Source organism: Manis javanica, chromosome 8 (genome assembly GCF_040802235.1).
Source record: "Manis javanica isolate MJ-LG chromosome 8, MJ_LKY, whole genome shotgun sequence".
Taxonomy (NCBI): Eukaryota; Metazoa; Chordata; class Mammalia; order Pholidota; family Manidae; genus Manis; species Manis javanica.
In genome coordinates this window covers 119,876,746-119,903,719 of record NC_133163.1, presented here as the reverse complement: position 1 = coordinate 119,903,719, position 26,974 = coordinate 119,876,746, and the positions used below count along the sequence as shown (strand labels likewise).

The 26,974-nt window shown below is 43.9% G+C and overlaps 2 protein-coding genes across 10 annotated transcripts in view; one reads left to right on the top strand and one right to left on the bottom strand.

Annotated features, from left to right (window-relative positions):
* MYO9A (myosin IXA) overlaps positions 1 to 16,420 on the top strand; it is a 365,019-nt gene extending 348,599 nt beyond the window's left edge. For all 9 annotated transcript variants that reach the window (XM_073212119.1, XM_073212118.1, XM_073212123.1 and 6 more), the window contains 3 exons: positions 8,729 to 8,931; positions 10,956 to 11,098; positions 11,707 to 16,420. In XM_073212119.1, coding sequence (XP_073068220.1) covers positions 8,729 to 8,931; positions 10,956 to 11,098; positions 11,707 to 12,170 — 810 coding nt within the window. In that variant the 3' untranslated portion in view covers positions 12,171 to 16,420. The remainder of the gene's footprint in view (positions 1 to 8,728; positions 8,932 to 10,955; positions 11,099 to 11,706) is intronic.
* Positions 16,421 to 19,336: 2,916 nt separating this feature from the next.
* NR2E3 (nuclear receptor subfamily 2 group E member 3) lies at positions 19,337 to 26,221 on the bottom strand. The gene is made up of 9 exons (XM_073212273.1): positions 25,767 to 26,221; positions 25,114 to 25,240; positions 24,841 to 24,944; positions 24,503 to 24,751; positions 24,211 to 24,386; positions 23,072 to 23,318; positions 22,719 to 22,824; positions 19,918 to 20,605; positions 19,337 to 19,677 (listed from the first exon to the last, which is right to left on the bottom strand). Exons 1-8 carry the CDS (start codon positions 25,858 to 25,860, stop codon positions 20,473 to 20,475), a joined length of 1,236 nt encoding a protein of 411 aa, XP_073068374.1. The 5' UTR covers positions 25,861 to 26,221; the 3' UTR covers positions 19,337 to 19,677; positions 19,918 to 20,472.
* Between the last annotated feature and the right edge of the window lie 753 nt (positions 26,222 to 26,974).

Genomic DNA, 26,974 nt, shown 5'->3' with positions numbered 1-26,974 from the left:
GACTGTGGGTTTGTTGTATATGGGCTTTATTATGTTGAGACACATACCCTCTAAACCCATTTTGTTGAGAGTTTTTATTACGAATGGATGTTGAATTTTGTCAAATGCTTTTTCAGCATCTATTGAGATGATCATATGGTTTTTGTCCTTCTTTTTGTGATGTGGTGGATAATGATGATGGATTTTCGAATGTTGTACCATCCTTCCATCCCTGAGACGAATCCCACTTGGTCATGGTGTATGATCCTCTTAATGTATTTTTGAATTCAGTTTGCTAATATTTTGTTGAGTATTTTTGCATCTATGTTAATCAGGGACATTGGTCTGTAATTTTCTTTTTTGGTGGGGTCTTTGCCTGGTTTTGCTATTAGGAAGTATTCCCTCCTCTTCTATTTTTTGGAAAACTTTAAGGAGAATGGTATTATGTCTTCTCTATATGTCTGATAAAATTCAGCGGTAAATCCATCTGGCCCAGGGGTTTTGTTCTTGGGTAGTTTTTTGATTACCGATTCAATTTCGTTGCTGGAAATTGGTTTGTTTAGATTTTCTGTTTCTTCTTGGTCAGTCTTGGAAGGTTGTATTTTTCTAGCAAGTTGTCCATTTCTTCTAGGTTTTCGAGCTTGTGAGCATATAGATTTTCATAGTATTCTCTAATAATGTTTTGTATTTCTGTGGGGTTCATTGTGATTTTTCCTTTCTCATTTCTGATTCTGTTGATGTGTGTAGATTCTCTTTTTCTCTTATTAAGTCTGGCTAGGGGCTTATCTATTTTGTTTATTTTTTCAAAGAACCAGCTCTTGGTTTCATTGATTTTTTTCTATTGTTTTATTCTTCTCAATTTTATTTATTTCTTCTCTGATTTTTCTTATGTCCCTCCTTCTGCTGACTTTGGGCGTCATTTGTTCTTCTTTTTCCAGTTTCAATAATTGTGACTTTAGACTATTCATTTGGGATTGTTCTTCCTTCTTTAAATAGGCCTGGATTGCTATAAACTTTACTCGTAGAACTGTCTTCGCTGTGTTCCACAGAAGTTGGAGCTTTGTGCTGTTGTTGTCATTTGTCTCCATATATTGCTTGATCTCTATTTTAATTTGGTCATTGATCCATTGATTACTTAGGAGCATGTTGTTAAGCCTCCATGTGTTTGTGAGCCTTTTTGTTTTCTTCGTACAATCTATTTCTAGTTTAATACCTTCTGAGAAGTTGGTTGGTACAATTTCCATGTTTTTGAATTTACTGAGGCTCTTTTTGTGGCCTAGTATGTAGTCTATTCTGGAAAATGTTGCATGTGCACTTGAGAAGAATGTGTATCCTGCTGCTTTCGGGTGTAGAGTTCTGTAGATGTCTGTTAGGTCCATCTGTTCTAGTGTGTTGTTCAGTGCCTCTGTGTCCTTACTTATTTTCTGTCTGGTGGATCTGTCCTTTGGAGTGAGTGGTGTCTTGAAGTCTCCTAGAATGAATGCATTGCATTCTATTTCCTCCTTTAATTCTGTTAGTACTTGTTTCACATATGTCAGTGCTCCTGTGTTGGGTGCATAGATATTTATAATGGTCATATCCTCTTGTTGGACTGACCCCTTTATCATTATGTAATGTCCTTCTTTGTCTCTTGTTACTTTCTTTGTTTTGAAGTCTATTTTGTCTGATACAAGTGCTGCAACTACTGCTTTTTTCTCCCTATTATTTGCATGGAATATCTTTTTCCATCTCTTAACTTCTAGTTTGTACATGTCTTTGGGTCTGAAATGAGTCTCTTGTAGAGATGCGTCTTGTTTCCTTATCCATTCTGTCACTGTGTGTCTTTTGATTGGTGCATTCAGTCCACTTACAATTAATGGAATTATTGATAAATATGTACTTATTGCCATTTTATTAATCATTTTCTGGCTGTTATTGTTCCTCTCTGTTCCTCCCTTCCTCCCTGTACTCTTCTCCTGTTATTGATGGTTTTCCTCAGTGTTGTAATTGGATTTCTCCTTTTTTTGTGTGTGTGTGTATTTATTTACTCTTTAGTTTTGTGGTTACCAAAGGTTCAAAGATAGCTTCCTTACTATATAACAGTCCATCTTAAATTTCTGATTACTCTATTGCAAACAACCAAAGATACTTTTTCTATTCCTTCTTCATCCTTTTTCCCACTTTATGTATTAGATATTTTAATCTGCATTTTTTGTGTATCCCTTGACTGGCTTTGTGTGTAGTTGATTTTGCTTCTTTTGTTTTAATTTCATACTTGCTTGGCAATTAATTGGTCTTCTACCTTTACTGTGGGTTTATTTTCACTGGTGAAAGCGATTTAGCCTTAGGTACATTTCCATCTACAGCAGTCCCTTTAACATATCCTGTAAGGCTGACTTAGTAGTGGTGAATTCCTCTAACCTTTGTTTATCTGGAAATTGTTTAATCCCTGCTTTAAATTTAAATGATAGTCTTGCAAGGTAGATGATTCTTGGTTGAAAGTCTTTTTGTTTCAGTATATTAAATATTTCATGCCACTCCCTTGGGGCCTGTAAAGTTTCTGCTGAGAAGTCTGTTGATAGCCAAATGCAGTTTCCTTTAAAAGTAATCTTTCTTTTCTCTCTGTGGCTGCTTTCAGTACTCTCTCCTTATCCTTGATCTTTGCCCCTTTAATTATTATTATCTTGGTATTGTCTTCCCTGGGTTTCTTTTGTTAGGGGCTCTTTGAACTTTTATGACCTAAGTGTCTATTTCCTTCCCCAGATTGAGGAAGTTTTTTAACAATTACTTCCTCAAAGAGTAGTTCTGTCCCTTTGTCTCTCTCTTCTCTTTCTGGTATTCCTATTATGCAAATATTGTTCATTTGGATTGGTCATACAACTCTCTTACCATTCTTTCATTCCTAGAGATCCTTTTTTTCTTTCTCTTCCTCAGCTTCATTGTGTTTCTGTTCTCTGATTTCCATCTCATTGAGTGTCTCCTCTCCTTTCAGTAATCTGCTCTTTAATCCCTTCATTATATGTTTCATTTCAGTTACTGTATTTTTCAGCTCAAAGTGGCTCTTTTTCAGTTCTTCTATCTCTGTTGAAGTCCTCCCTGAGGTCTTGAATATTTTGCTGTAAATCGTTGAGCATGTTCATGACTTTTACTTTGAAATCTTTATCAAGATTTGTCTCCATATGATCTCAAAATGATCTCCATTTCATTTAGCCATCTTTCTGGTATCTTGTCCTGTAGTTTTGTTTGGAACATACTTCTCTGCTTCCTCATTTTTTCAGGGTTTCCCTGTTTGTTCCTTTTTAGTAGATGGATCTGCTATGCTTCCTGGCCTGTGGAGTAATAGCTTTATGAAGGAGGTGTCCTGTAGTGTCCAGAAGCTCAAGACTCTTCTCTCTCCAGTGCCTGGTTCTGTTTTTCAGGGGCCCCAGCTGTTGGTGTGCAGTAGGCGGGGCTGCCTTTCTGTCTGTCTCGTAGTGGTCTGCGTCTCAGCTGTCTTTGTGATCAGCAGAAGCTACTGGGGTGCTGTGGGTGCAGCTTGCTCTGCTGTTAGTGGGGCTGTAGGGTTAATGGGTTGGGCAGGCTGTTGTGTGGTTCTGGGGCAGGGTGGGATGCACAGCACTGGGCTTGGACCCCTGTGGGGAGGAAGGAGCTCTTGGAGCTGGCTCCTGCAGGCACCTACCCAGTTGGGCTGAAATGGGGCTGAGAAAGCTGGGAGAGTCTCTCTCTGCCTGCCAGGTAACAAAGTCTGATGCTGCCTCTGGTCCGAGTGGGTTGTCTTGCCAGCAGTGCTCACAGGGAGGCACATCAGGGCTGAGTTGCCAGTGAGGGCAGTGGAGCATCTGGGGCCCCCGAGGGCTGGAGAGGTATCAGCCACCTGCCGTTTCTCCTGAGGGGAGAGCTCCATCCAACCCTTTCCCCTGTGGTACTCCTCCCACTGCTGGCAAGTCTTTCAAATTGCCACCTCTGCTTTGGGTCTAAGGACTGGCAGAGCTTGCCTGTCCCTGGTGTCTGGACCCTCTAATCACCAAAACCCAATGCAATGTGGACTCGTGTCCCTGGAGAAGATCTCCAGGGCCAGGCTTTCAGAGTTCCTGGGCTTCTACCCCCTCCCTACTCTGTTCTCCTTTTTCCCACCTGTTGGATGGTGGCAGGGGAGGGCTTGGGTCCTGCTTGAGCGTGGCTCTGCCACTTTATCCTTTACTGTGTGGTCTTCTCTTCCCCAGGTGTAGGTGGTCTGTTCTGCAGTCTTCAGGTCATTTTCAGGATTAGTTGTATTTGCTGTTATTTTCTTCTTTTATGTGTTTTTGGGAGGAGGTTTCCATCTTGCTTTCCTACTCTGCCGTCTTTTTCTCTGCCTCCCTCCAGCAACCTTGAACTCACTTATTCTAATAATTTTTCTGTGAATTCTTTTGGATTTCATGCCTCTACAGTCTTATTGTATGAATAATGATTGTTTCATTTGTTCTTTTATAGTCCTTATGCCTTTTCTTTTTCTTGTGTTGATTAGAACCTCCAGTACAGTGTTGATGGGAATCATTCTTGGATTCAGTTTCTTATTACTAAGTATGATGTTTGCTGTAGAAGTTTTGTAAATGCTTTATGAGATTAAGTATGTTACCTTCTATCCCTGGTTTTCCAAGAATTGTTATTGTGACAATATTGAACTTTATGAAATGACTTTACTGCATGTATTAAGGTGTTTGTGAGACTTTTTAATTTTATTGGTATACCATATTAACAATGAGTGAATTTCTAATGTTAAGCCATCATTGTATCACTGCAATAAGTCCAACTCAGTCATGAGGGTAGTGTTCCTCTTATATATTGCTTGATTCAGTTTACAGTGTATTATTTAGGATTTTTTTTTTACCTGTGTTCATAAGTAAAATTGTCCTGTAATAGTCCTTTTTTATGTCCTTGTTGTGTTTTGAGAGCAAGATAATGCTGGCCTCTAAAAATGAGTTGGAGAATAGTTCTTTTATTAAATTCTGTGGAAGAATTTGTAGTTCGTCCTTCTTGTTTGCTAGTGAAGTCATCTAGGCCTAAAGTTTTCTCTCTGGAAAGGTGTTGTTTGTGGATTCAGTTTGTATTATTCACAATTTTAATTTCTTCTATGACAGTAATTAATTACTTGGATATTTGTAGAAATTTCTCACTTTGTATAAAATTTCAGATTTATTGACATAAAATTCGTAGTACCTTCTTATCCTTTTAATTGTCCCTAAGATTTGTAGTAATATCCCCTTTTTTATTCCTGTGGTTAGTTATATGTGAATTCTTTTTTTCTTTATCAATCTTGTCAAGGTTTTAAATTTTTTATTAGTCATTCAAAAAGCTGCACTTTGGCTTTGGTCCTCATTTTTCTAATGTTTATTTATTATTATCTTTATTTCTTTTTCTTTCCTTAAGTTTATTTAGTTTCTACCTGGTTTCCTAAAATAGATGCTTATTTTAATCTTTAACTTTACTTCTTTCTAATGTATGCTTATAAAGCTATAATTTTAAGGTAGACAGAGTTAAAACTGTATCCCACAAATGTTGATATTGTTTAATTCAAAATATTTTCTATTTTCATTCTGATTTTTCTTTGGCCATGGGTGTTTTATAAGTCTCTTTCTTGATTTCTGAATATATAGTGACTTTTAGTTTTCTCTTTGTAATTGCACTATCAGAAAACTTAATTTAAATTAATTTAGAGGTGAAACAAGTTATCTTAACCGTTGGAAATTTATACTGAATCCTACATATGTCTATTAGGTCACTTACATTATTGAGTTGTTCAGTGCTATAACTTTACTAATTTATGTGTATACAATTGTACTCTCTGTGCTGATTATAGCTTTGTCTATTTCTTTGAGTATTTCTTACTTGAAATCTTCTGAAACCATTTCTTAGGAACTTACAAATTTGGAAATATATCTTCTTCGCAATTTGAACTTCTATCATTGTGAAATATTCCTCTCAGGTAGCCTTTCTTACCTTAAAGTTTACTTTGTCTAGAGTTAATGTAGCTACACCAGTTTTCTTTTTGATTAGACATGGTATATCTTTTATTCCTGTCCTTTTACTTTTAGCCTTTCTTAATTCTATGTTTTATGTGTCTCTTGTAAGCTTCATATATTTGGGTTTTCTTTTTCTAATACCATCTGACAGTCTTCAGTCTACAGCACTTATTCTATTTACATTTAATGTAATCACTGATATATTTGTATTTAAATCTACTTTATTTGCTTTTTATTTTTTCCCACTTTATGTATGTTTCTTTTCTTGCCTTTTTTGTTCTTTTCTGCCTTTTTGTTTTGACTACTTTTTATTCCATTTTTTCTTTGTTAGTTTATAAGTTTTAAATGTTTTTACTTTCTTTTAGTAGTTAACCTAAAAATTACAACATAAATCTACGATCTTCAAAGTCAATTAATAGATACTTTAATCTTTTTCCCAGATAATGCATGGACTTTAATATGCTTTAGCTATTATATGATGCAGTTGCTATTGTTGTGTTTTGAATTATCTGTGTATTTTAAATCCAACACATTACTCTTATGTTTTATTCAGTCAGTATTCATTTAGATTTACTCATATATTTACGGTTTTCTTTGTTTTTCATTTTTCCTTCCCTGACTTTTCTTTGTTGGTCATTCTCTGTCTGCCCTTTAGTATTTCCTTTAGTACAGGACTGCTGATGACAGATTCTCTTGTCTTAGTTTGTCTGAAAATCTCTTTATTTCAGCTTCATTCTTGGGGGATATTTTGCTATGTATAGAATTGTAAGTTGACAGTTACTTTTTCTTTTCATCACTTTGAAAATACTATTTATTGTTTTCTACCTTGCCTTGTTTCTGTTGAAAATCAAGCCATTTAATGGATGCTTCTTTCTTGCTGACCTTTTTTTTATGACTTTTTAATTTTTTCTCTTGCCTTTAATTTTTAGTCGTTTCATCTATATATGGACTTCTTAGAGGTTGAAGGATTTCTTCAATCAATAGGTGGATATCTTTCATTGGTTTTGAAAAATGCTCTGCCATTATCTCTTCAGTATTCTACGGGACCTGTCTCTTCTGCTGTTATTCTTTTTACATTCAGTAGATCTTTTTATTGTGTCCTCCCTAACTTTTGCCTTCTTTTCTGGATTTTTCCAGAAAAAAATTTGTGGTGTTGTTTTCTCTGCTTGATTTTTCAGTATTTTCTTCTGACTTAACTTCCAGTTCCCTAATTCAACTATGTCTTTCTATTTCCTTTAGCTTGGTTATTTTAAGTCTGTCTGATAGCTACAATATTTGGTCATTAAGGGCTTCTGGGTTTTGTTTTGTTTTTTACTGGTTTTCATTTGCATTGTCTTGTCTCCTTTTGTGCTTAGTTACCTTTGATTGTGTGTCAGAAATAGTATTTGAGAAATTATTTGTAAAAATATTTTGAGGCCTGAGATTATGTTACTTTCCTCCAGATAGTGTTTTAATTTTTTTTTGCCAGGCCTTAGGACACTAGCAAGCTAGAATTACTTTAATCCAGTTTTGGGGATTGCAATGTTTTGGATCATTCAGATAACTTAAAGCTAGGCTGCAATGTCTGGAAGGACTATTATAATTTCAGTATATGCCCTTGTGTCTAGGATACAAACCTTGGGGATTATAGCATCAGGCATGGAGGTCTTTCTTACCAGGTAGCTGTCCACACCCTGGCATGGGTCTGCACTCCAATTATTCTCTACCCCAGGGGTTGGCAAACTTTTTCTACAAAGGACCAGAGAATAAATATTTTAGGCTTCGTGGGCCATATAATCTCTGTTGCAGCAATCAGTCCAGCCATTGTTATACAGATGAGCTGTAGACAGTGCATGAGTTAATGAGCATAATGTATTTCAGTAAAATTTTATTTATAGAATCAAGTGCAAGGCCAGATTTGGCCCATAGTTTGCTGACCCCTGCTGTAGTCTGTCAAAAGTTTGACTTATAGCCACCTCATCTTAAGTTTAAATCAGCCCTAAATCTGGGCTAGCCTCTCCTTGGTCTACCTTGTTAGCTCTCTCATACCTTCAAGAATATGTTGGGTTTTTACATTTGGTCCAGTTGTTCGCAGAAGGAGCTTTAATCTGAAATACCCAGGCTGCCATTATATCATATATAAGGTGACCAGTTTAAAAGCAATGAGAACTCTGACCTCAAGAAAGAAGTTTATTGAGTTGTTCTCAGAGAATATCTCTCACTAGCACCCTGTGATATATAAATTACTCTTTTTTAAATAAAACTGAGTTCAGGACATGTATCTGTAGTGTTCCTAGAGAGATTGTGCATTCAGGGCTAAAGTTACAGAGTAGTGTTTTCCATCAGAACTTTCTGTGTTGATGGAAATGCTCTATGTCTGAACTGTTCAACAGGGTAGTCACAAGCTCCCTGTGGGTACTGAGCACTTGAGATACAGCAGGTATGAAGGCAGAACTAAATGTTACTTTTACTTAATTTTAATTAAGTTTAAATAGCCACATGTGCATATTTAGTTTGGAGTGGATGCAGCTTAGACTGAAAGAATCTCATCTCAGTAAATAATGTGTTCGTACACTCCCATGGAGTACCCATTTCCCAGTGCTCTTGCCAGAAATGTGTAACCTAAGTTTGTTTGATGAGTGGTACCTCACTAAATGTCACAGGCCTTGCAGAACGTTTTCACGATTCCTGCCACTCAATGAGATGCAAATAATGCTTGTCATCCTCAATGGGCCACATAAAACCGATGCAGCCACTCAATTTACATTATAACATGTATTTCTTTGCAGGGAAAGGGGCGTCTTCGTCGAGGAAACTATCCAGGTGCTTCCTCTCCTGCTGTTGCTCAGCTGCCCTCTGTGTCTGACATCCCGGAAGAGACCTTGACTAGTGAGGCAGCCGTGGAGACTGACATCACAGAACAGCAGCAGGCAGCTATGCGGCAGGAGGAGCGAGTGCTGGCGGAGCAGATCGAGAGCCTCCAGAAGGAGAAGTGAGTTTCCAGGGGGAAAGCGAGCAACCAGTTGTTACCTGTTTTCATTTCCTTCCTTCTTTTCTTTCTTTTTCCTTACTTGCTAAGTATTTCCTATCTGTCAAGGACTGTGTCAGATGATAGGGATGCAGAGATGACAAAGATATGTGGCCTGTACTCAGGTAACAGTGTGAAAGCTATCACCTCCGCAAAGGAAGCTCTGTGGCAGAGAGACCTAAAGCTGGTATGATAGTCATGACCCTGGAGAGGCTCACTGGGCAGGGTGGGCAGCCTTAGCCAAGATCCTAAAAGGGCAGAGAGCGGCACTGATGAACAGATTTGTCTCTAAAAGGAGGAATAAGGATTCTCAGTCCTTAGAAAAAGTCCCTTTCAAGAATGGGCATTATTCAGAATTCCATGAAGGAAGATTATTATCTGAAGATCAGTACTGCCATGGGGCCAGAACTGGATGGTCAGGGAAAGGCAGCAACTCTAGAGGGTGCTCAGAGACTCGGTAGAATAATCGGATGAGTTTAGGAGAGGGACAGATAAATAACCCTGTGACAGCCACTATCACTGGAGCAGGTGTGGGTAACACTGCATCTTGGGGATTATCTGAACATCCCTTGGTTCCCCCTAAAGGTTCTGTATACTGGTTCAGTTGACAATGATGACTCTAAAGTTTTAAGGGGATTTTTGTTCCTGGATTCCAGGATCCCTGGATCCCATATCTGAGAGCTTGATCCATGAGGGGCTATGAGTCTTTAAAAGTATTTTTTTGCCTGTTGAAATTGGTTCTGGAATTTAGCCAATCTAAAAAAGCAGATAGGTCTCAGCTCTGCAGAACATTAAGGTAGAAGTGGTGTTTATTGACCGTGGGCTAATTATATGATATAAGAATGATCTGAAAAGAGGGCATAACTCAGCTTTGATGAAAATGGTATTCGAGGCATTGAAGGATGAATAGGGATTTGTTAAGAATGGGAAAGTCTTCCCAGAGAAACAAAAAAGAATGGGCACATTCTCAGAAGTGTGAGTGCACTTGGCTTATAACAATTATAACTGCTAGTGAGACTACCTTTCAGGAGATTATATTAGAGGTACTGACAGGTGACTGGTTCAAACTAGATAGAGTAGAAGTGAAGAGGGCTCTGAAAATGAGGAGACTTGATGGAAAAGAGAGTAAGAATTGGAAGGATGAGGAGGCTGTGGACAGAGTGGAGTACTGGATTCAGGGCTGATGTATTTCCAGGGAATACAAACTCTAGGATCTGCCCATTGGAGAAAGTTGCCTAGATAAAGTGGAGGAAATGTTAGAAGTTGCAGACATAAAGGAACTTCAGTTTTCAGGTCTTAAAGTGAGCTTTCATAAAGACACTGTTTGAAGTAGATCAAGGTGATATCAGGCAGTAGTGAGAAAGCAAGATTAGGAGCCAGGTACCAAAGACTTCAGGTAATGAGGGGACATACTGAGAGGTATGTGGGTGACTGATGAGAGGAGTTGAGTATAATTTAAGTTAGAGATGGCCTAAGCTTCAGAGGACAGAAAGATCAATGTTTTACTTCATTTAGAGGTTTCTCTAGATAAAGTAGAAAATACAGTCTGTATCCAGTTAGTAAATTTTGTGGAAAATAGTTTGAGAGCTGGAAGGAATCTTAGAGACCATCTAGTTCAATCTGTTTGTTTTGAGGATGAGGAAGCTGAGGTCCGGAGAGAGGAAAAAGTACTTTGCTGACATATTGTTAATAGTTTGCACCCCTGATCTCCTGATTATCAGCCCAGAGTTCATTTTACCAAAATACCTTACAGCAGCAGCATCCTTCCCCACTTCGCCCTTAGCCCTATTACAGGCCCCAGCCTTTGCTGTCTTTAGCCTGCACCGTTACTGTGGCTTATAGGTCCTTATCACCACCCGGGATGGGAACAGTAAGGAACGTGACTGTTTTGCTACCTAAATTTCTGACTTTCATGGAAAGTCTTGTTTCCTGTTGTCTTCTTCCACTTCTTACCAAAAGCTAGTGGATTTCTTGATTGTATCATACAGGGAGGAGCTAACATTTGAGATGCTTGTCCTGGAACCCCGTGCCTCTGATGATGAAACCCTTGAGTCTGAGGCCTCCATTGGGACTGCCGATAGCTCAGAAAATTTGAATATTGAGACTGAAGGTGCCATCTCTGAGAGATCAGGTAAATGAACATATTAAACAAAAGACTCCAGATTTGTTTTACAGAGGGAGGAATAAAGAATCCCAAGCTGAGACGAAGTCTGTTTCAAGAATGCCTTGACCTTATGTGAAAAGGTGGCACAGTCCTAAGGAGTTGGAATATACTAGTCTTCATGAAGCTTCTTTATAAAGTGGTTCATTAGCCAAACCTTCAATGTAATGCCTTCTTTGGGGTAATTTCGTGTTTTCTCCTATATTTACCACAGAGAAAAGCCAATAATCACAATACATGTTGTCTTACTGACCTGTGGTCCATTTTCTAAGGGTGAGTAGCAGAAGTTGTGCCCTGCTGTGAGATGTAAAGCTTACTATACATCCTGACAGTGAGTTGTAGGCCTCTCTTAATGGCAAGTTAACCAGACTTCCTTGGGGTTGATTCTGAAATGATAAATGTAGAAATGGATGGGGAGTTCTTCTTGAAGTTATGACTGTGCACAAAGTAGGTCAGCCTGGACCCTCAAAATCTTAGCCCACCCAATTTCACATGTAAACAGTGATACCTATTCATCACGTGATGGTTTGCTTTAGAGGGAACTGTCATTTACAGCTTTTGGCCTCTTTTTGCTTTAGAGAAAAGCATAGCCCTGGGCTCCCTGAAGGCAGCTGGCAAGTCTGAACCGCTGAGCAGGTTGGGTAAGCAGCTGAAAAGGCAGCAACACTCTTGGGATTCAGCGGACGCCTCGGTGTCTCCTCTTTGTCCATCTAACACTGCATCTTCCCGTGGGACCAGAAAACGATTTCAGATTTATTCCAAATCTCCATTCTACCGAGCTGTTTCAGCTGGTGAGGCCCTGGGAATGGAAGGGCCGCCGGGCCAGACCAAACCCCTAGAAGACAGGCCTCAATTCATCAGCAGAGGAACCTTCAACCCTGAAAAGGGAAAACAAAAATTAAAGAATGTGAAAAACTCACCTCAGAAAACCAAAGAGACTCCAGAGGGGACAGTGGTGTCTAGCCGCAGAAAAACTGTGGACCCAGACTGCAGCTCCACCCAACAGCTAACTCTCTTTGGAAAAAATGAGTTTATGGTCTGAACTGGCAGCTGTGTGTCCTTTTATGGCCACAGAGTCTTAAACCACATCTCGTCTTTGGGGCTGCTTCTCATCGCCTCATCCACAATAATCCATCCCACCTGTGGTCCCGTTTCCCTGCAAGCATACAACTAAGGCCTGGTGTGCTGAATTCCTGGGTCTTCGGCAGAAGTGGAAGGGCCTCTTTGAAGACTGCTGGGAATGGTGCCGGCTGTGCCTTGGCTGCTTTAATTGACTAGAGATTCCACTTAACAAAGCCACCCCGGCCCAGGGGACTTGGGTCAGTTGTGGAGGTCTTTGTAGTTGCCTCTCTGTCCTCTTTCCCCTTCCTAGTCACAGGTGTTGAACTCGGCGGGGATACACTGTGGGCCTGAGGAACCCACTGATTTCGGACATTTGAAGAAAGCATAAATCTTTCTTCACCATGCAGGCAAAAGTGTTTGGGTTTATTTGGAGGTAGTTAGGAGCTGGGTTAGAATATAATTTTTTTCCAAGGATTTATAAACAAAAAGTCTAAGTACCCTATTGTAAGATTTTGGAAAAATACTCCATGTTATATTCTAGGGAAAGTAAAAAACCAGTTGTTTCCATTAAGCCATCGCAGCATGATTCTCAGACATCTGGTTACACAATGAAGAGAAAGTCATGGGGTTTTTTGATGTTTAGTGTCATGGTAATTGATGCTGGCTTAACTCCTATTTAGTTCCTGCCAAATGCGCTGCATGGGCTGAAGTTTCGGTAGCCATACTGTTCTCATATTTCCTGGTCTGGGATCAGGTTCCTCTAATTTTTTTTAAATCTCCCAGAGACAGGATCAGCTCTAAACATGAGGGTTTCATCCTAATCCATCCATACTTTTCTCTTTGCATAGAGTAAACCGAAGATCACATATGAACCTGTTCATCTGCTGGTGGGTATCTACCACAAACTCAGTCAAATAGTGTGACCATTGAATCCCTTCTACTGAACATTTACACACAACACTGCATGATTAAGTGTTACAGAAAGCTGCCAAAAATATTTGAGTTTTTAATATGACCCTTCCAACTTTTATCTTTTTTTCCTCAGATCATCAGTATTAAAATAGATGAGAAAAAAAAATCAAGGACTACTTGAAACTATTTTTGTTAATATTCTGGTTACTGAAGTTTACTGTAAATATATATGTATAGTACACAGATTTCTTTTTAACCTTATGCTTCCCTCCTCCCTGTGGAATTTCTTTCCACAAATTAGGGGCCAGTGGACAGGGGAGTGAGAGCCACTCATTCCTGGGTTAAAGGAAAAATCAAACCATCTTTTTCACCTGAGTGTCTCTGTGCACCAGAGTTGTAATAGCATTTTAAGCTTCTTAGCATTTGTGGGATTAGAAATCTGTTTTTGCTATTTATAATATATGGAAAATGAAACATGATACTCTTTCTTGCGATATGTGAAAATGTTTATTTTTAAAGTTGCTAAATGCATTTGTCTAACTACCACTTGCACTGTTCTTAAAAAGAGCCTTTACCATCTGTAACCTGAATTTTGGTTGTTCTTTTCATACTTCTATGATTCGAAGTTATGGAAATACTAAGACTTGTTAAGACACAGGCTCTCCTGTTACACAACACTGAACCTCATGCCACTGCCTCAGTGGTTACTGTGGAGTCCCAGAGGTCAGACTTGGAACGTCATTCTGAGTGGCAGCTAAAGGTAGCAGAAGTCTTACTTCTCCCTGGTTTGGGTTCAGAAATGAGCTAGGGAAAGGAACTTTTTTAAGTCCCCAGAATGATGATGGTTACTGAGTAAATTTTAGATTTTATGTCCTCCAAACACCTGCCACCCTATTTGTGCTGTTTTGAGCAGAGTAATACGTGTAAAGCCTTTAGAATTTGAATTTCACAGAATCTCCTGGAGGAAAACCTAACGCCTCAGCATGGTTGGTCACAGTGGGATTGCTGGGGCCCCAGGGCCCCACGGCCGGCTGCACAGGCTGCGCGGCGTCCCGGGAGATCGCGTTGTGCGCTGGGCCTTCTGTGCTGTTGAGTGCTGGGTGCTGATGCCTACTCTCTCCCTGTGTTCCAGAACATGGGCTCGATGACCATACAAGAGAAGAGATTACCCTTGTTGAATAATTTCCTTTGTCCCAGAGAAAACACATTTTGGCATATATTTTGCCTTCTAAATCTTTGTGGATTTTTTGGGGTTTTTTTTGTTCTTTGTAAAGTTTTTGGCAGTTAAAAAACTACTCATATAGGTCACTTTATAGGAACTAAGTGATGGGTGTTAAGAGACTTTATAGTTTTTCTCAGGGACCTGAAACCTGAATTTGGATAAAATTAAATAAAAGTTTTTGCTATTTGTTTTTTGGTTGCTAGATTTGTGGATTTCTAGTCATTTAGCAAGCTGCCAGAATGGAGGGTAATGGGGAGGAGAAATCCACGCAGTTGTAAGAATGGAGAGCAAAGTGTAGGACCCTCCCTTTGAAGGAAAGAAAGCTGTTGTTCTCATAGGATAACAGGCATTGTTGGCCTGATAGAGATAAAGCCATACTCTTAAAACTATAAGAACCAAGTACTATATCTCCTTCCATCTCATGCTAATTGGTCCTCTCCAGTGGTTAAAGTTATGTCACCACAAAGTGATGCGCTATCATAATCACTTGTGATTAAGATGTGTAACCTTAATGTGTGTCCAGTGTGGGTTCCTGTCACTTCTCCTGTGGTTGTTTCCTTTGACCTCAAATGCCTCAAAGAAAATATCTGCATGGCAGCACTGGAGCAGCCCCACATTTGGAACCTGTACTCCAAAATGTCAAGCCTTGTTCATTTCACACTTCGCCAGCCCCAGTCAAAGCCTAGTTGTCTACATTAAAGCCAACATATTCCTTATCATAGGAAATGTAATGGAAGAGAGAAGTGTGATTTTAGGGTCACATTGTATGTCACACAGAAGCAGATTGCCTCAACAGCAAATGCAGGGAGGATTCAGGGAGGTACATGCTTTACTTTGTAATGCTCTGTGTACTTCCTGCCATTTTAATTTTTCTGCCACTCTAGGCTTCTGATAACACAAAGGGAGATACAGCCTTTCCAGTGTGCATGTGGCAGAGACAGGGAGACCTGAGGTCAGGGTGGAATACCAGAGCCCTACCCTCTCATGTTTGGAAACCAGATACAGCTATTGCCCTGCTGGGAAATTATTGGAGATTCTGTGTTTATCACAATAGGATTGTTTTCAATGTCAAACTGAGAGGGTCCCAGAAGCATGTTGAAAAGAGGTGGTCCAGCAAGGTTCTGCAGGCCCACTTCAGTGTCTGTGGCCCTTGGAGTTCAGCTGTAACTAAGGAATGTATACCTTTCACAAGCACTTTGGTGAACTAGAGAGAAGAAATATTCTCAGGATGTGTTCAAAACTAAAAGAGTTTTAACTGTTAAAAGAAACACAGTCCAGATGGCTTTCCCCATCTTCCTTTCTCCTTTCTCCTCTCCTCTCAGCGGGGAGCTAGACGTGGGGCATGCGTCATTCTCTGTTGACAAATGTGTTACGTCATGCCAGCGCTGTTGCCGACACTGTGCTATCCTTGGTAGTAAAATTCCTTGGTACTTGTGGGAGTCCTCTGTCTCTCCATGCCCCTAAAATAATGTTAACCCCTTGTCTCTGGAACCACTCCCACATTTGATTTGGTGTTAAAGGGTAACAGCAAAATGATGATTGTGGAGATGGGTCTGTTAGGTCTTGTTTGTCTCTTGGTTCAAACTATTTTCAAAAAAGCCCCACAAAAGGGGCTGTCACCTTGCTATCCACCCATACTTAATAGGTATTTATCAGCCCTTTTAGGTCATATAAAAGTTGCACCTTTTTAACCAAGCAATTATATTCACTAGGGGAAAGGTGTGGACTACAGATTAGTATTATATTATTTTAATGGATTTAAAGTAATTTATAAGTATGCTGAGTGTAAATCTTTAAAAGACTATGTATTGTAAAAGGACATATCCTGTGAAATATAATATCATTTTACTGTTTAACAGAATAATTCTATAAGAAGAGTGATTTATCTCACCCATAGAACTGATTACATTCATGATGCAATCAACAGGCACTTTGTAATTTCCTTTTGGGTTTTTTTTAAGGGGGGTAGCAAGCAAGACATCATCTGTATAAAGTGCAGTTTGTGTCAGTCAAAATATGCACTGTGTGGCTACACAAAAGCAGCTTGATGAACAAATCATTCCATGGCTCATTAAAGAACAAAGCTTCTAGAAACAGCAATATGTGTGGTTTGTTTTCTGACCATTGTGGCTTCCACGTCAACCCGCTCCAACCCAGCCCTAACAACAGCAGTGATTATTATTAGACCATTTGGTTTGGTAAAAAAAGGATTGAGCCACAGATTGACAAAGTGCAGAGGTGGTAGTTATTGGAACTCCACTGAATTCAAATGCAGGAGATCCAAGCTCTTAGTTTTCTGTAAATGATGCTAGCTGCCAGCTGTCAAGACTTTATCAGTTTAGAGCTAGGTGGGTGGCGAAGGCAATGAATCTGCATTTAGGATTCTCACCAAGAAAGGCCATGAAGCAGCAGTAATGTCCTGTTAATAGAGGGCCCGAGAATTCCAACCTAGTTTTTTTGGTCATTTTGTCCTGCCATTTTACTGCATGACTTTGGGAAAGTCATTTGCCATTGCTGGATGTAGTTTTTCTGTCTGGAAATAAGTTAATTTTCTCCAAGTATACTTCTCTGGATAACTCCTACTAACTTTTAGTTCTCAGTGTAAAAGGCAGTTCTACTTGGAAATTTCCTCTTCCCCCTTAAATTGGGTTAGATGTCTTGTGTTCTGAACAACTCAATATTTGTGGCATCAAAAAACCGTTTAATGTAAACTTCCCAAGGCAAGGAACATCTTGCTGACTCTTGGATCCCCAGCACTTAACAAAAGGCGGCTGCACTTAGGTACTGGGTGAGATCAGGGGTTTCCGAATGTCAAACCAGGTATAAGATGAAATGGCAAAGAAATTGATGTAGCGAGTTATCCCCTAATCAAATTTTTTCTATTTATTTATTTTAAATTCTGAAACTATCATTCCCATATGTATTAACTTTACAGTTTTGTATTACATTGACATTACATAGAAATGGTAGTGAAGTGTTTCTTAAAATTTTCTTAATTGATCAAAGAAAACCTAGATATCACATTTTTAAAACTTGCCTCTGTGATTACTCAATCCTACAAGAAGCCTTTCCAAATGAGAAGATGAGAGCAGAAAGGTGTAAAGAGTTAAAAAGAGACCAGAGCTTTCATTTTTTACATTTTGTTCTTTCTCCTAGATTGGGTAGCAGTTCAGCATCTTGAGCCAGGGACACACCAATGGAAGGAAATGAGACACACATGATATCTGTCTGCCAAGTCTTTGTCACTTCCCAGTTCTGTGTGGCCTTTTATCCACGCATCCCACAAACATACCCAACACCCACCTGCCTGAGGTGCTTGGAGTACATTGGTGAACAAAACAAAAGCTCCTTGCACCTGTAGAGCAGTGCTTCCAGTGGGGAGAGCCAGTGATGTCTACTAGATGGAGGCTAGTCATCCACAGTATCTGGATTCTGCTATCAAATTATATTTATAATTTAAATGGGTGCTTCTTGGTATCTTTGAGTTTTTATCTGCCTTTAAAAATATTCCCGTAAGGGTGAAGTAGGGAAAGAGTCTTACAAATCTGACAACTGGTTGAAAGGCCCAGATAGGCCCACAGGGACTACCTCTATATGCTTCATAACCAAAGGCACTTATGCATTGAAGGCAAAAAAGCTTTCTCCCCTCTCCTAGTCCTAACTGCAGTGGAAGCTGTTACCCATCTAGATTTCAGGGGAGCTGATTTACTGCAGAAGGTTGAGTAAATCCTGTGATCAACAGAAAGCCATATTGTATTAGGAAAAGAGAAGCCACTCAAAGAATTGGGGACTTGACATAAACATCAAGGAAACAAAGCTCAGAGAAGTACCCGACAGTTGAGAAAGCCAACACGGATCTCAGCCAAGTTCTAAAGTTCTCAAAAGCTTGTCTGGAAGCTACCAAAGAAGGCTGTGTGAAATCTCCTCCATCTTCCCACACAACTGGCTGCAACTGCCTCCAGAGAATGATGGCTTCTCGTTTACCTTCCAAATCTTCCTTCTGTTAGCAAACCATAGGGGAAGGGGATCCTGGCAAATGTAGTCCCTGGCATCTCTGCAACGAAGACAAGATCTGAGATGGAGGTCGGGAGGTTGGGGGTAGGGGCTGGTATTAATGCCAGGTTGACAGCAGATAATCCAGTTTATGTAGCTCCTCTAATTCTCCAAGGCTTCCCCTGGCCATCCCAAACAATCTTTCCCAGTGTAGAACTGCTGTGTTCACACGTCTCAGACACTAGCCCGGAGCTTCAGCTTCCTGTGTAGTCTTAGGTTCTCAAATTCAAGACTGGGACACAGCAGGGCTTATCTGGTCATATGTCAGCATGTTTTTAGCTAAGTGCCTCTGCCCAGGCTTCCTATATATGGTCCTTTAAACCTTATGGATAAAACTTTTGATAGGGAATTGGATAGGGTGATGGCATCATACACATCAAATGACCTGAATAACTGAGGCAAGTCTGATGCTTTCAGAAGATTGAGAGTCTCAAGTGGTTGGAGTGCTTCAGTGGGAGGGGTTTGTGGTCGGCAGGATTGCCACACGCTCCACTGGGCACCAGCCTAGCTACTGTTTACAGAGCAGAGTGTTCAGAACCGTCCTTTCTCCATCACGGCAGGATATTTATGTCGGCTAGGATTCATACACAGGCCTAAGGGCAGAGAACCCCTAGGATTGCACAGATTTCTCACATTACCTTTTCCATCTTGATTTCAAACAAAAAACGCAACAGAATTGTTCAGCTAATTCCAGGCATGGAGGGGTATGGGGACGAGGCAGTGCCAGAGGTACGCAGAGGTAAGTAGATACCACCAAAGTCTGAGCCCTAAGCTTCAGTTTTTGCATTTATAAACGGGAATGATTTGTACCCCCAAATTCACCTGAGGATTAAATACCAATGCACATTCATGGTTCAGGCCACTGTCTGGTATATAAAATGCCTGGTAGATGCTAATTGTTAGTATTATTACTGTTTAGGTCTTCTGGGTCTGTCTTTGAGAAGTATGAGGTTTGTCTAAGCTTTATCTTCCATAAGGAAATTAAGAAGTGATGGTGATTCCTGCTCACAAGAACTGGCCATAGCTGCCTTTGTTGGTAACTCACCTTTGTTCATGGAGGGGTGAGGAAGGATAAGGAAGAGAGAGATCGAGAAGCCATGGGGTGGTGGATGCCGTCTGGAGAGAAGCTGGGGTGTTGACTCACGGGAGATTGTTTGGGCTTGAATTTGTGTCACCAGACTGACTCACAGGGGAATCTAGATGGGATTCGAGACCCTCTGCTCCTTCTTGCAGTGTCCTCAAAGGGAAGCCTGGGCCACATCCAGTCTCCTGCTTTTGTTTTTCACTCTTGTATTGAGGCCTAACGTGGGATAGTAGGCATGCAAATATTAAGTGCGCTGCTCAGTTAATTTTTATGAATGAGTGAATTTGTGAAACCAGCACCCAGATCAAAATGAAGAACATTTCTAGCATACCAGAGGCCCCCTTGGGCCTCCTCCCGACCACCCGACCCCCACTCCAGAGGTACCCACTCTTCCGACTTCTACCACCATCGGCAGGTCTCGCCTGTTCCTGAGCTTTGTGTAAGCAGGACTTGTACCTTCAACTTTTATGTCTGAGATTTATCCATGTCGTCACACGTATTGGTAGTTCACTCTTTTTCTTCTTTTTTTGCAGAAGAAAGCAGTTCCCATAGTCTTTATTTTAGGCATGGAGTTTTGCCCTCCGATTTAACTGGCCATCTCCCAGAGCCGTCACTACTTTTTCTTAATTTTTAAGTTTTTTATTTTTTATTAAGGAATCATTGATATACACTCTTATGAAGGTTCATATGAAAAACAATGTGCTTATTACATTCACCCATATTATCGAGTTCCCCCCATACCCCCTTGCAGTCACTGTCCATCAGTGTAGTAAGACGCCACAGAGTTCACTTTTTTAGTTTTTCATTATATGAATAAACCACAATGTATTCATCGATTTTACTCTCAGTGTACAGTTTGGGACTATTATGATGAATACAGCTGCTATGAATATGCGGTGGACATTTCTGCTCCGTACACATACCTACAAGTGGAATGGCTGGGTCACAGCAAATGTTTAGCCCCAGAAGATTGTTTTCCAAGTGGCTGCACCCATTTTCCTTCCATTTACATTAGTTTTTGAACATATCACAAAGGAGCTTCTCCATTGGAGTATTCCCTATGGTCTTGCGGAAAAAGAGGAGCTCAACACGTTCAGAAGGGATGAACCTCAAAGAAGGCAGGAGCAGAAGTAATTTCCCAAACCTGAACGGGAGAGAGGCCACCATCAGGCTTCTTACCAGTTTCTGAGCAGGAGTCCTGGGGGTGGTGCCCCCAGGGAAGGCAGAGGGGAAGGGAGAGAAGAGAGGTACCCAGGGTGGGTAAGCATGAATTTTGAGGGAAGTCCCCATTCACTGGAGGGGTTGCAGCCACCTACCCCAACCCATGGTGGCCCCGTTCAATATGTTCAGTTGAGGAGTGTGATGAAAATAGTGAATAAATATTATGTGTCAAGATTATAAAATGAGAAGTTATTTATATTAATATATGTGAGTTGTTAATCATATATTTGACTATGATAATTATGATTATAATTTATGTGTTTTATTTGCTGTCCCTCCCATCTGCCCCCATGGTAATTTTTATATATGTATTTGAATAAAAATATAATTCCCTTCTGTAAACCACCTAGGATGATAGAGTTACCATTAGCGAAGTGCTCTGAAGTTGATGCGTAATTTTTGTAGCTGGGAAACTCATCCAGAAAATAAGTAATTGTAGTAATAAGAACCATTTGCCAAGGAAGGGGTCGCTGGTGCAGAGGGCGGATGGGGAAGGCCCAAGGGACAGAGGGAGGGGTCAGACCTTCTTTGGGAAGGAGCGCCGACAGCTGTGGTCAGCACCCAACGTCAGAGGCCACTCCAAAGTGGGGCAGCTCCACCCTGAACGTCCTCCACGGAGCTCTGTGAGGAGCCTTCCCCACCCCCCAATTATCTGCTGAACTTGTTGGCCAACCCAAGGGCTTTCTTTCTCCTGTCAGTGCCAAGGGGATGTGCTGAACCGAGGTCACACACACTCCCCGTGCCTCTCTTCTTCTGTTTTCCAGTCTAAAGAATGTTAGAAAGAGGTAACTATAAAAGTCAGGTGGAGAAATTCTTTGTCAAACTGCAGGAATGCATCAGTTAGTGGGTCTGGAATTAAATTTAGTGGGTCATAACTAGCCTCTAAAAAAAAAATGCAATAGAAATATCAAAGTAGACTACACAAAGTAAGGGAAGGTGGAACTTTGTTATCTGCTGGAACTTCTTTCTGGTATCTATGTGTATACTGAGTTATAATGGAAATTGTCTTTTTCCTGAGTATTAGTTTTTAAACACTGAAATCCACTGACTTAGAGAATCTCAAAGCATTCTCTCCACACTCACTTCTGCATGTAGTTGGCATTAGACCACTATAGAAGTGACATAGGAAATCTTAATAAGAATATTGAAATTTGACACAAAGCCTATGCCCAGACGTCTCCAGGAGCTGATCTCCATAGAAACTTGGCCTAGGAGGACCACTGGTGTCTGTGATGACCATTCATAGGACGCCATGTCAGGCCTTTAGGAACAGTTCTCCCGATATTCATAAGCAGCAGAAATCTTTCTGTACAACACGGTGTATTCCTGGCATACTTTGACTTCTGTGAAAAGGAAGTTACCTCTTCTTGTGATAGTTTATCAGATTAGGTGATTTGAGGCTGCCCATGTTAGCTTACTTCTTCAGAAAGAACTGCTGGGAGCCCTAATAAAATGTAGATAATTTGGTCTAAAATAGCCAACAGATGCCTGGAGGCTGTGTGGTCCAGTCTTGCTGGGGCTCCATTGTATCTGGTGCTGGGCCAAGTGGGGCTGACCCAGAGCACAGGCCCCTGCCCCCACCCTCCCCAGCCACACTCCCAGCCTGCAGCTACTGCCCCCCAAACCCGGGCAGGGCTGGGCTATTGCCCAGTGGCTCCCCTCTGCCTGTCCTTCCAAGTCCAATCCTGCCTTCTCAAAATCCCCTCAGTTCTGCTTTGTACCCAGTGGGTCTCTGTCTCCTTCAGATACATGCAACCCTCAATATCTGCCTAGGGTAGTTCTCATCTTGGTGTGATCACTGTGCTGGGCATCCCTGGAAGGCATCAACTTTGTCTTAATGCACCTTTTGGTGCCCATTCCCAGGGCCTGGCACTGTGTCTGGCATACACAGCAGATGTGGGATACATTTGGATACATGCTGGTTGAACTGAGACCTTTGAGCTAATCGGTGCAGTCCTGAGACGGTGTCAGAGAGGTGAGCAAGGGAGTGAAGGATTGGAAGGATAGATGGGCGCGCAGGCAGCCGATCAGGTCACCTCACAGGCTGGCTGGGGTGCTGGGCCTTGCTGTGCTGGCTCAGCATCACTTGGGACTGGTCCTGTAAGGCCTCCACATGCTCAGGGTCCTTCAGGCCCCGAGTTTCTGGAGAGAAGCAGAAGCAGTTAGAGCCCTCCCAGCCCACCCTGCTCCGCTCACAGCCCGCCAGGGGCCCCGGGGGCGGGTGCCCAGCCCCATCCCTCTCTCCTCCTGCCCGCCGAGGAAGAAGCCTGCACGTATCTGGGCCTCTGCGGGGTTATGGAGGAAGAGCCAGAGGCAGAAGGAAGCCACCGGAATTCCATTCTTCATCCCCAATCCCTTTTCTTTAAGGTTTTGGCAAAGACTCGGCTACCTGGTTTGAAGAGGACCAGGGCCTTCATGCAGGCGAACTCGGTGGGGTCCACGGCCAGTGCCCGGAACCGTGAGGCGGTTTCCTGCAGGACACGAGCCTCGGCACTGGCCAGCCCCAGGCGGCCCTGGGAGCGGCCAGCAGCAGACAGCTCAGCTGGGGCCAGCAGCGGGGAGCTGTCCAGAGGCAGAGACCACTGAATGGCTCCAAGGAGGAAGAGCTCACTCCACGCCTCTTCCAGCAGGATCACCTGTGCTCAGAGAGGGAGTGGGTGTGATGGCCGATGCACAGCATCTCTGGCTGAGCCTGTAGCCTCCGCCACCTTCCTGGTGCCCGAGGAAAGGAAGGGCTGGTCCCGGGTGCCCAGAATGTTCTCCTGACCTCTACCTGACATCAGCCAGGGGCAAAGAGCTCGGGGATTTGGCACCATGTGGCCCAGCGGCCTTGGATCTCACTCTAATGGTTCCATCCAGAACCACAGCTGGAATATTCAGGAAAGCCTCAATGGGAAAGTTGGAGCGCCTCCCAGACACTCCCATGAGCACGCTAAGCTGAGTGTACAGGGAAGACTAGGCCTGCCCCCTGAGCTACTCCATCCAAACCACTGTCGAGGGGCTCAGACCCCCAGTGTGCCCCTCTTCCCGAGTTTATCATGACAGGTCTGCTTGCCCAGGAGAAGCCCAGAGCAGCATCACAGAGGTGAAGAGGTTGGGCTGAAATTCAAACCCTTCACGAAGTCAGAGGCATCTGCACTCCAAGGGAACCCGGAGTCGCCTGCTCGTGCTGTTCCGGGGATGCAGACTCTCCTGTCAAGTGCAGAGCATCTGCAGGACCTGAGGGCTGGTCCAGGAGGAAAGAAGCCCCAGGGAGCCAGGAGCACTGACTTCAACTCCCTGGTCCCTGTGTGACCCTGGCCACTGTGGGCCCCCAGGTGCCTTCCCTGCCCGTCATCCCTGCCCAGAGATATGAGACCTCCAACAGTCTCAACCCTGAGACATTACCTCCAGCCATCACTGATCAGACATGTGCACCCCCAATGGTCACCATCTGCAAGCTCTGTGCACCCCAGTCATCACCTGCACACCACAATCATCACCTGCACCTGGCTGACTCATGCGCCCCCCACCCCCCGACAGGTGTACCTGATCCCGGAAGGGCAGGTCGGAGAACACGGGCAGGTTCTTGGCCCACTTGACAGCCATGAAGAGCAGGCGTGCTGACGTTTCATGGATGCTGTCCAGGCCACAGGGAGATGAAGAGGAGTATGGGGATGAGGGGAACTCGGGGTCATTGCTGGTGACATCGATATTCTCATCAGCTGTTGGAGGCCAGGGTTGTGACATTAGCCCCTGCTCAGGGCTCCAAATGTGAGGATACAGACCGGGAGCTGTGACCTCCTCTGTGACCCAGGAACTTAGCCATCCTCCCACTTACCATCCTCAGGCTCCAGCTTAGCACAGGTTTCTGCTGTTATAAGACTGGCCATGAAGTACTGTTGCCCTGGAGGTGTGCAGGCCCCGGGCCCCAGGGCTCTGGCTGCAGAAACAGGGGTGGGGCCCCGTGGACTGGGCCCTGCCAGGGCCAAGCAGGTGCCCCGGGGCTCCAGCTGGAATTCCTTGTCTGACCCCACACTGTCCGGGCGGACCTGGGTCATGCTCCGCGGCTGGCGCTCATTCTGCACGGCTGTGGGGGGCAGGCAGGGTTAGAAGAGCCCAGTGGGAATGCACCCCCGTCCCCTCTGTCACACTTCTCCAGACTGGATCCCGACTCACCATCCTGGTTCATGCCCTCCTGCAGACACTTCTTCAGCCGGCAGGCCTGGCACTGGTTCCGGTGGGCTTTGTCCACTGGGCACATCCCTGCTCCGACCTGGCACCTGCAGGCAGAGGGAGCCCCAGGATGTCCATGTCCTGCCCAGACCCTGGACTGCAGCGTCCGGACATGCTGGCCCTAGCCCCTTCTTCCCTGAACACCCTCCATCCCTGCCAGGGACCCCCAGGGGCAGGAAGCTGGTGGGGCTTCCCGGGTGGGCCGCCCTCGCTCACCTGTAGATGAGCCGCCTCCTTATGCTCCTCTTGAAGAAGCCGCTGCAGCCATTGCAGGCGTAGATGCCGTAGTGCTTCCCGCTGCTGCTGTCCCCGCACACGCGACACCGCAGTGAGGGGCCTGCACCTGGGGGCAGGGCAGGGCTGGGCGGGGCTGTACCCCTTCCCAGGGACACCGGTCCTCCACCACTCATTCCCCTTCCCTGTCCCCAGGTTCCTGCCCACTCCTGTGTCTAAATGTGGCCCGAGGTCTGGACAAAAGTGTCTCCCTTATCAGCCACCCCACCCCACCCCTCCAGCCTCTGCCCTGCTGCACCCCTCTCGGCCTCTTGCCAACCAGAGTACTGTCTCTGCTGCCACTTCTGCACCTCCCACTGCCCCTCTCTGCAGGTGGCTTCAGGCTCTCATCCCACAAGAACATTTTTGACAACATGTCTCGGGGACCTCTGCTGCTAAAGCCTAAGGCTGCTTCTCTTTTCTTTCCTTCCCCATCCACTCAGCTGGTCTATGGAGGCTCTGCTGGCCCCCTGTGTCTAGGACTCTGAGTCCACCAGCAAGGTCCCTCATGTTGCCCACAGCCCTTGGTCCCTGCAAACCTCTGGCCTGCACTTCACTCCCCAGTGTCCCAGACCCTACCTCCAGGAAAGCCATACCTGTCGGCTCCTCCCCAAGGCCCCGTCTGCCTGGGGACTCCTTCCTGGAGGCAGCCACAGCTGCTGGCGCAGCTGCAGCCACGTTGGAGCTCATCAGCTGCAAGGGCCCAGTGCTGGGCTGCCAGGGCAGTCTCTGCCTTTTTGCCTGAGGGGAAGCCTCCTGGGTGCGGAGGTGGGCCCAGCCTCTGCCTCTCTGTTTGTGCCAGTGTCTCCTCTATCTCTGCTTCTCCTTCTCCCTGCCCAGGGGGTCTCCCTCTCTCTTTGCCTCTCTCTTCCTGCCTCCTGTTTCCTCCCTCTGGACTCAGGAACTGCCCCAACTTCTCACAGCAGTGGCTCTGGCTCGAGGAGATTTCACTCAGGACGCAGTTTATGATCCTCTTAATCTTTACTGTCTCCCCAGGGGATCAACCAGCCACACCTGCAGCATTACAACGTGTCCCTAGAGCAGGTCAGTCCTGCTGCCCTCACAGCAGCCCCCAGGCTGCCCAGTGTCCCTGGGTCCCTTCTGCTCTGTGCTCTCGAGCTATTCACCCTTCAATGACAAACCTTAAAGGGTGGCGTGGATCCCACGTCCCCCAAGACTTTAATCTTTTTGAGCTGCTCAGCCTGTGTCTGCGAGCAAGTGTGCCTCGCCAAGCTGTGTGAGTCCGTGTGTGGCTCTGTGCACGGGGTGCCCACTGTGGGTTCCGGGTGGGTCTCACCCAACCCTTTCATAAGGGACTGACTGGGGATCAGGATTCAGGGACCTCACCTCCCCGGAAGGCCAACAGTGCCTAGACGCCCGCCGCAGAGTCAGCCCCCTTCACACATGGGAATGGGTCTAACACAGGAACTAAGGCTGGCCCAGAGGCAGGGAGGCCTGGAACCCAACGTGGGGGGGTCTCCTTCAGGCCTGGGAGGCAGCAGGTGGGCTGGGGGGCGGGGCCTGCAGAACTAGAGGCCCTGGAGCCTGCTTACAGGCCTCAGGCAGCCTCCCCTCCTGCCCCTGAGTTGGCCTTACAGTCCTAGGCAGGCTGTCCCCTGCCTTCTCAGCTCCAGCACAGAAATGGTTCTGAGAAGAGGTGGGAGGACAGGTCTGTCCCTCTGCTGACAAAGTCCCAGCCCCAGAGGGAATGTGGAGGGAGCCAAGACAGACCCAGGTGCAAAACCCTGCTCTCACAGGCGGTCTGCGTGTCCCTGAGCAAGTGATTTAACCTGTTTGAGCTTCA

Coding starts and splice junctions, on each gene's coding strand:
- NR2E3 (XM_073212273.1), bottom strand. CDS start 25,860: ATGAGCTCCAACGTGGCTGCAGCTGCGCCAGCAGCTGTGGCTGCCTCC. Junction 25,241..25,766: donor CCTTGGGGAGGAGCCGACAG/GTATGGCTTTCC, acceptor CCCTGCCCCCAG/GTGCAGGCCCCTCACTGCGG. Junction 20,606..22,718: donor CACCCCAGCCAGCCTGTGAG/GTGACCTGATCG, acceptor TCTCCCGTTCAG/GTTTGGGAAATTACTTCTGC.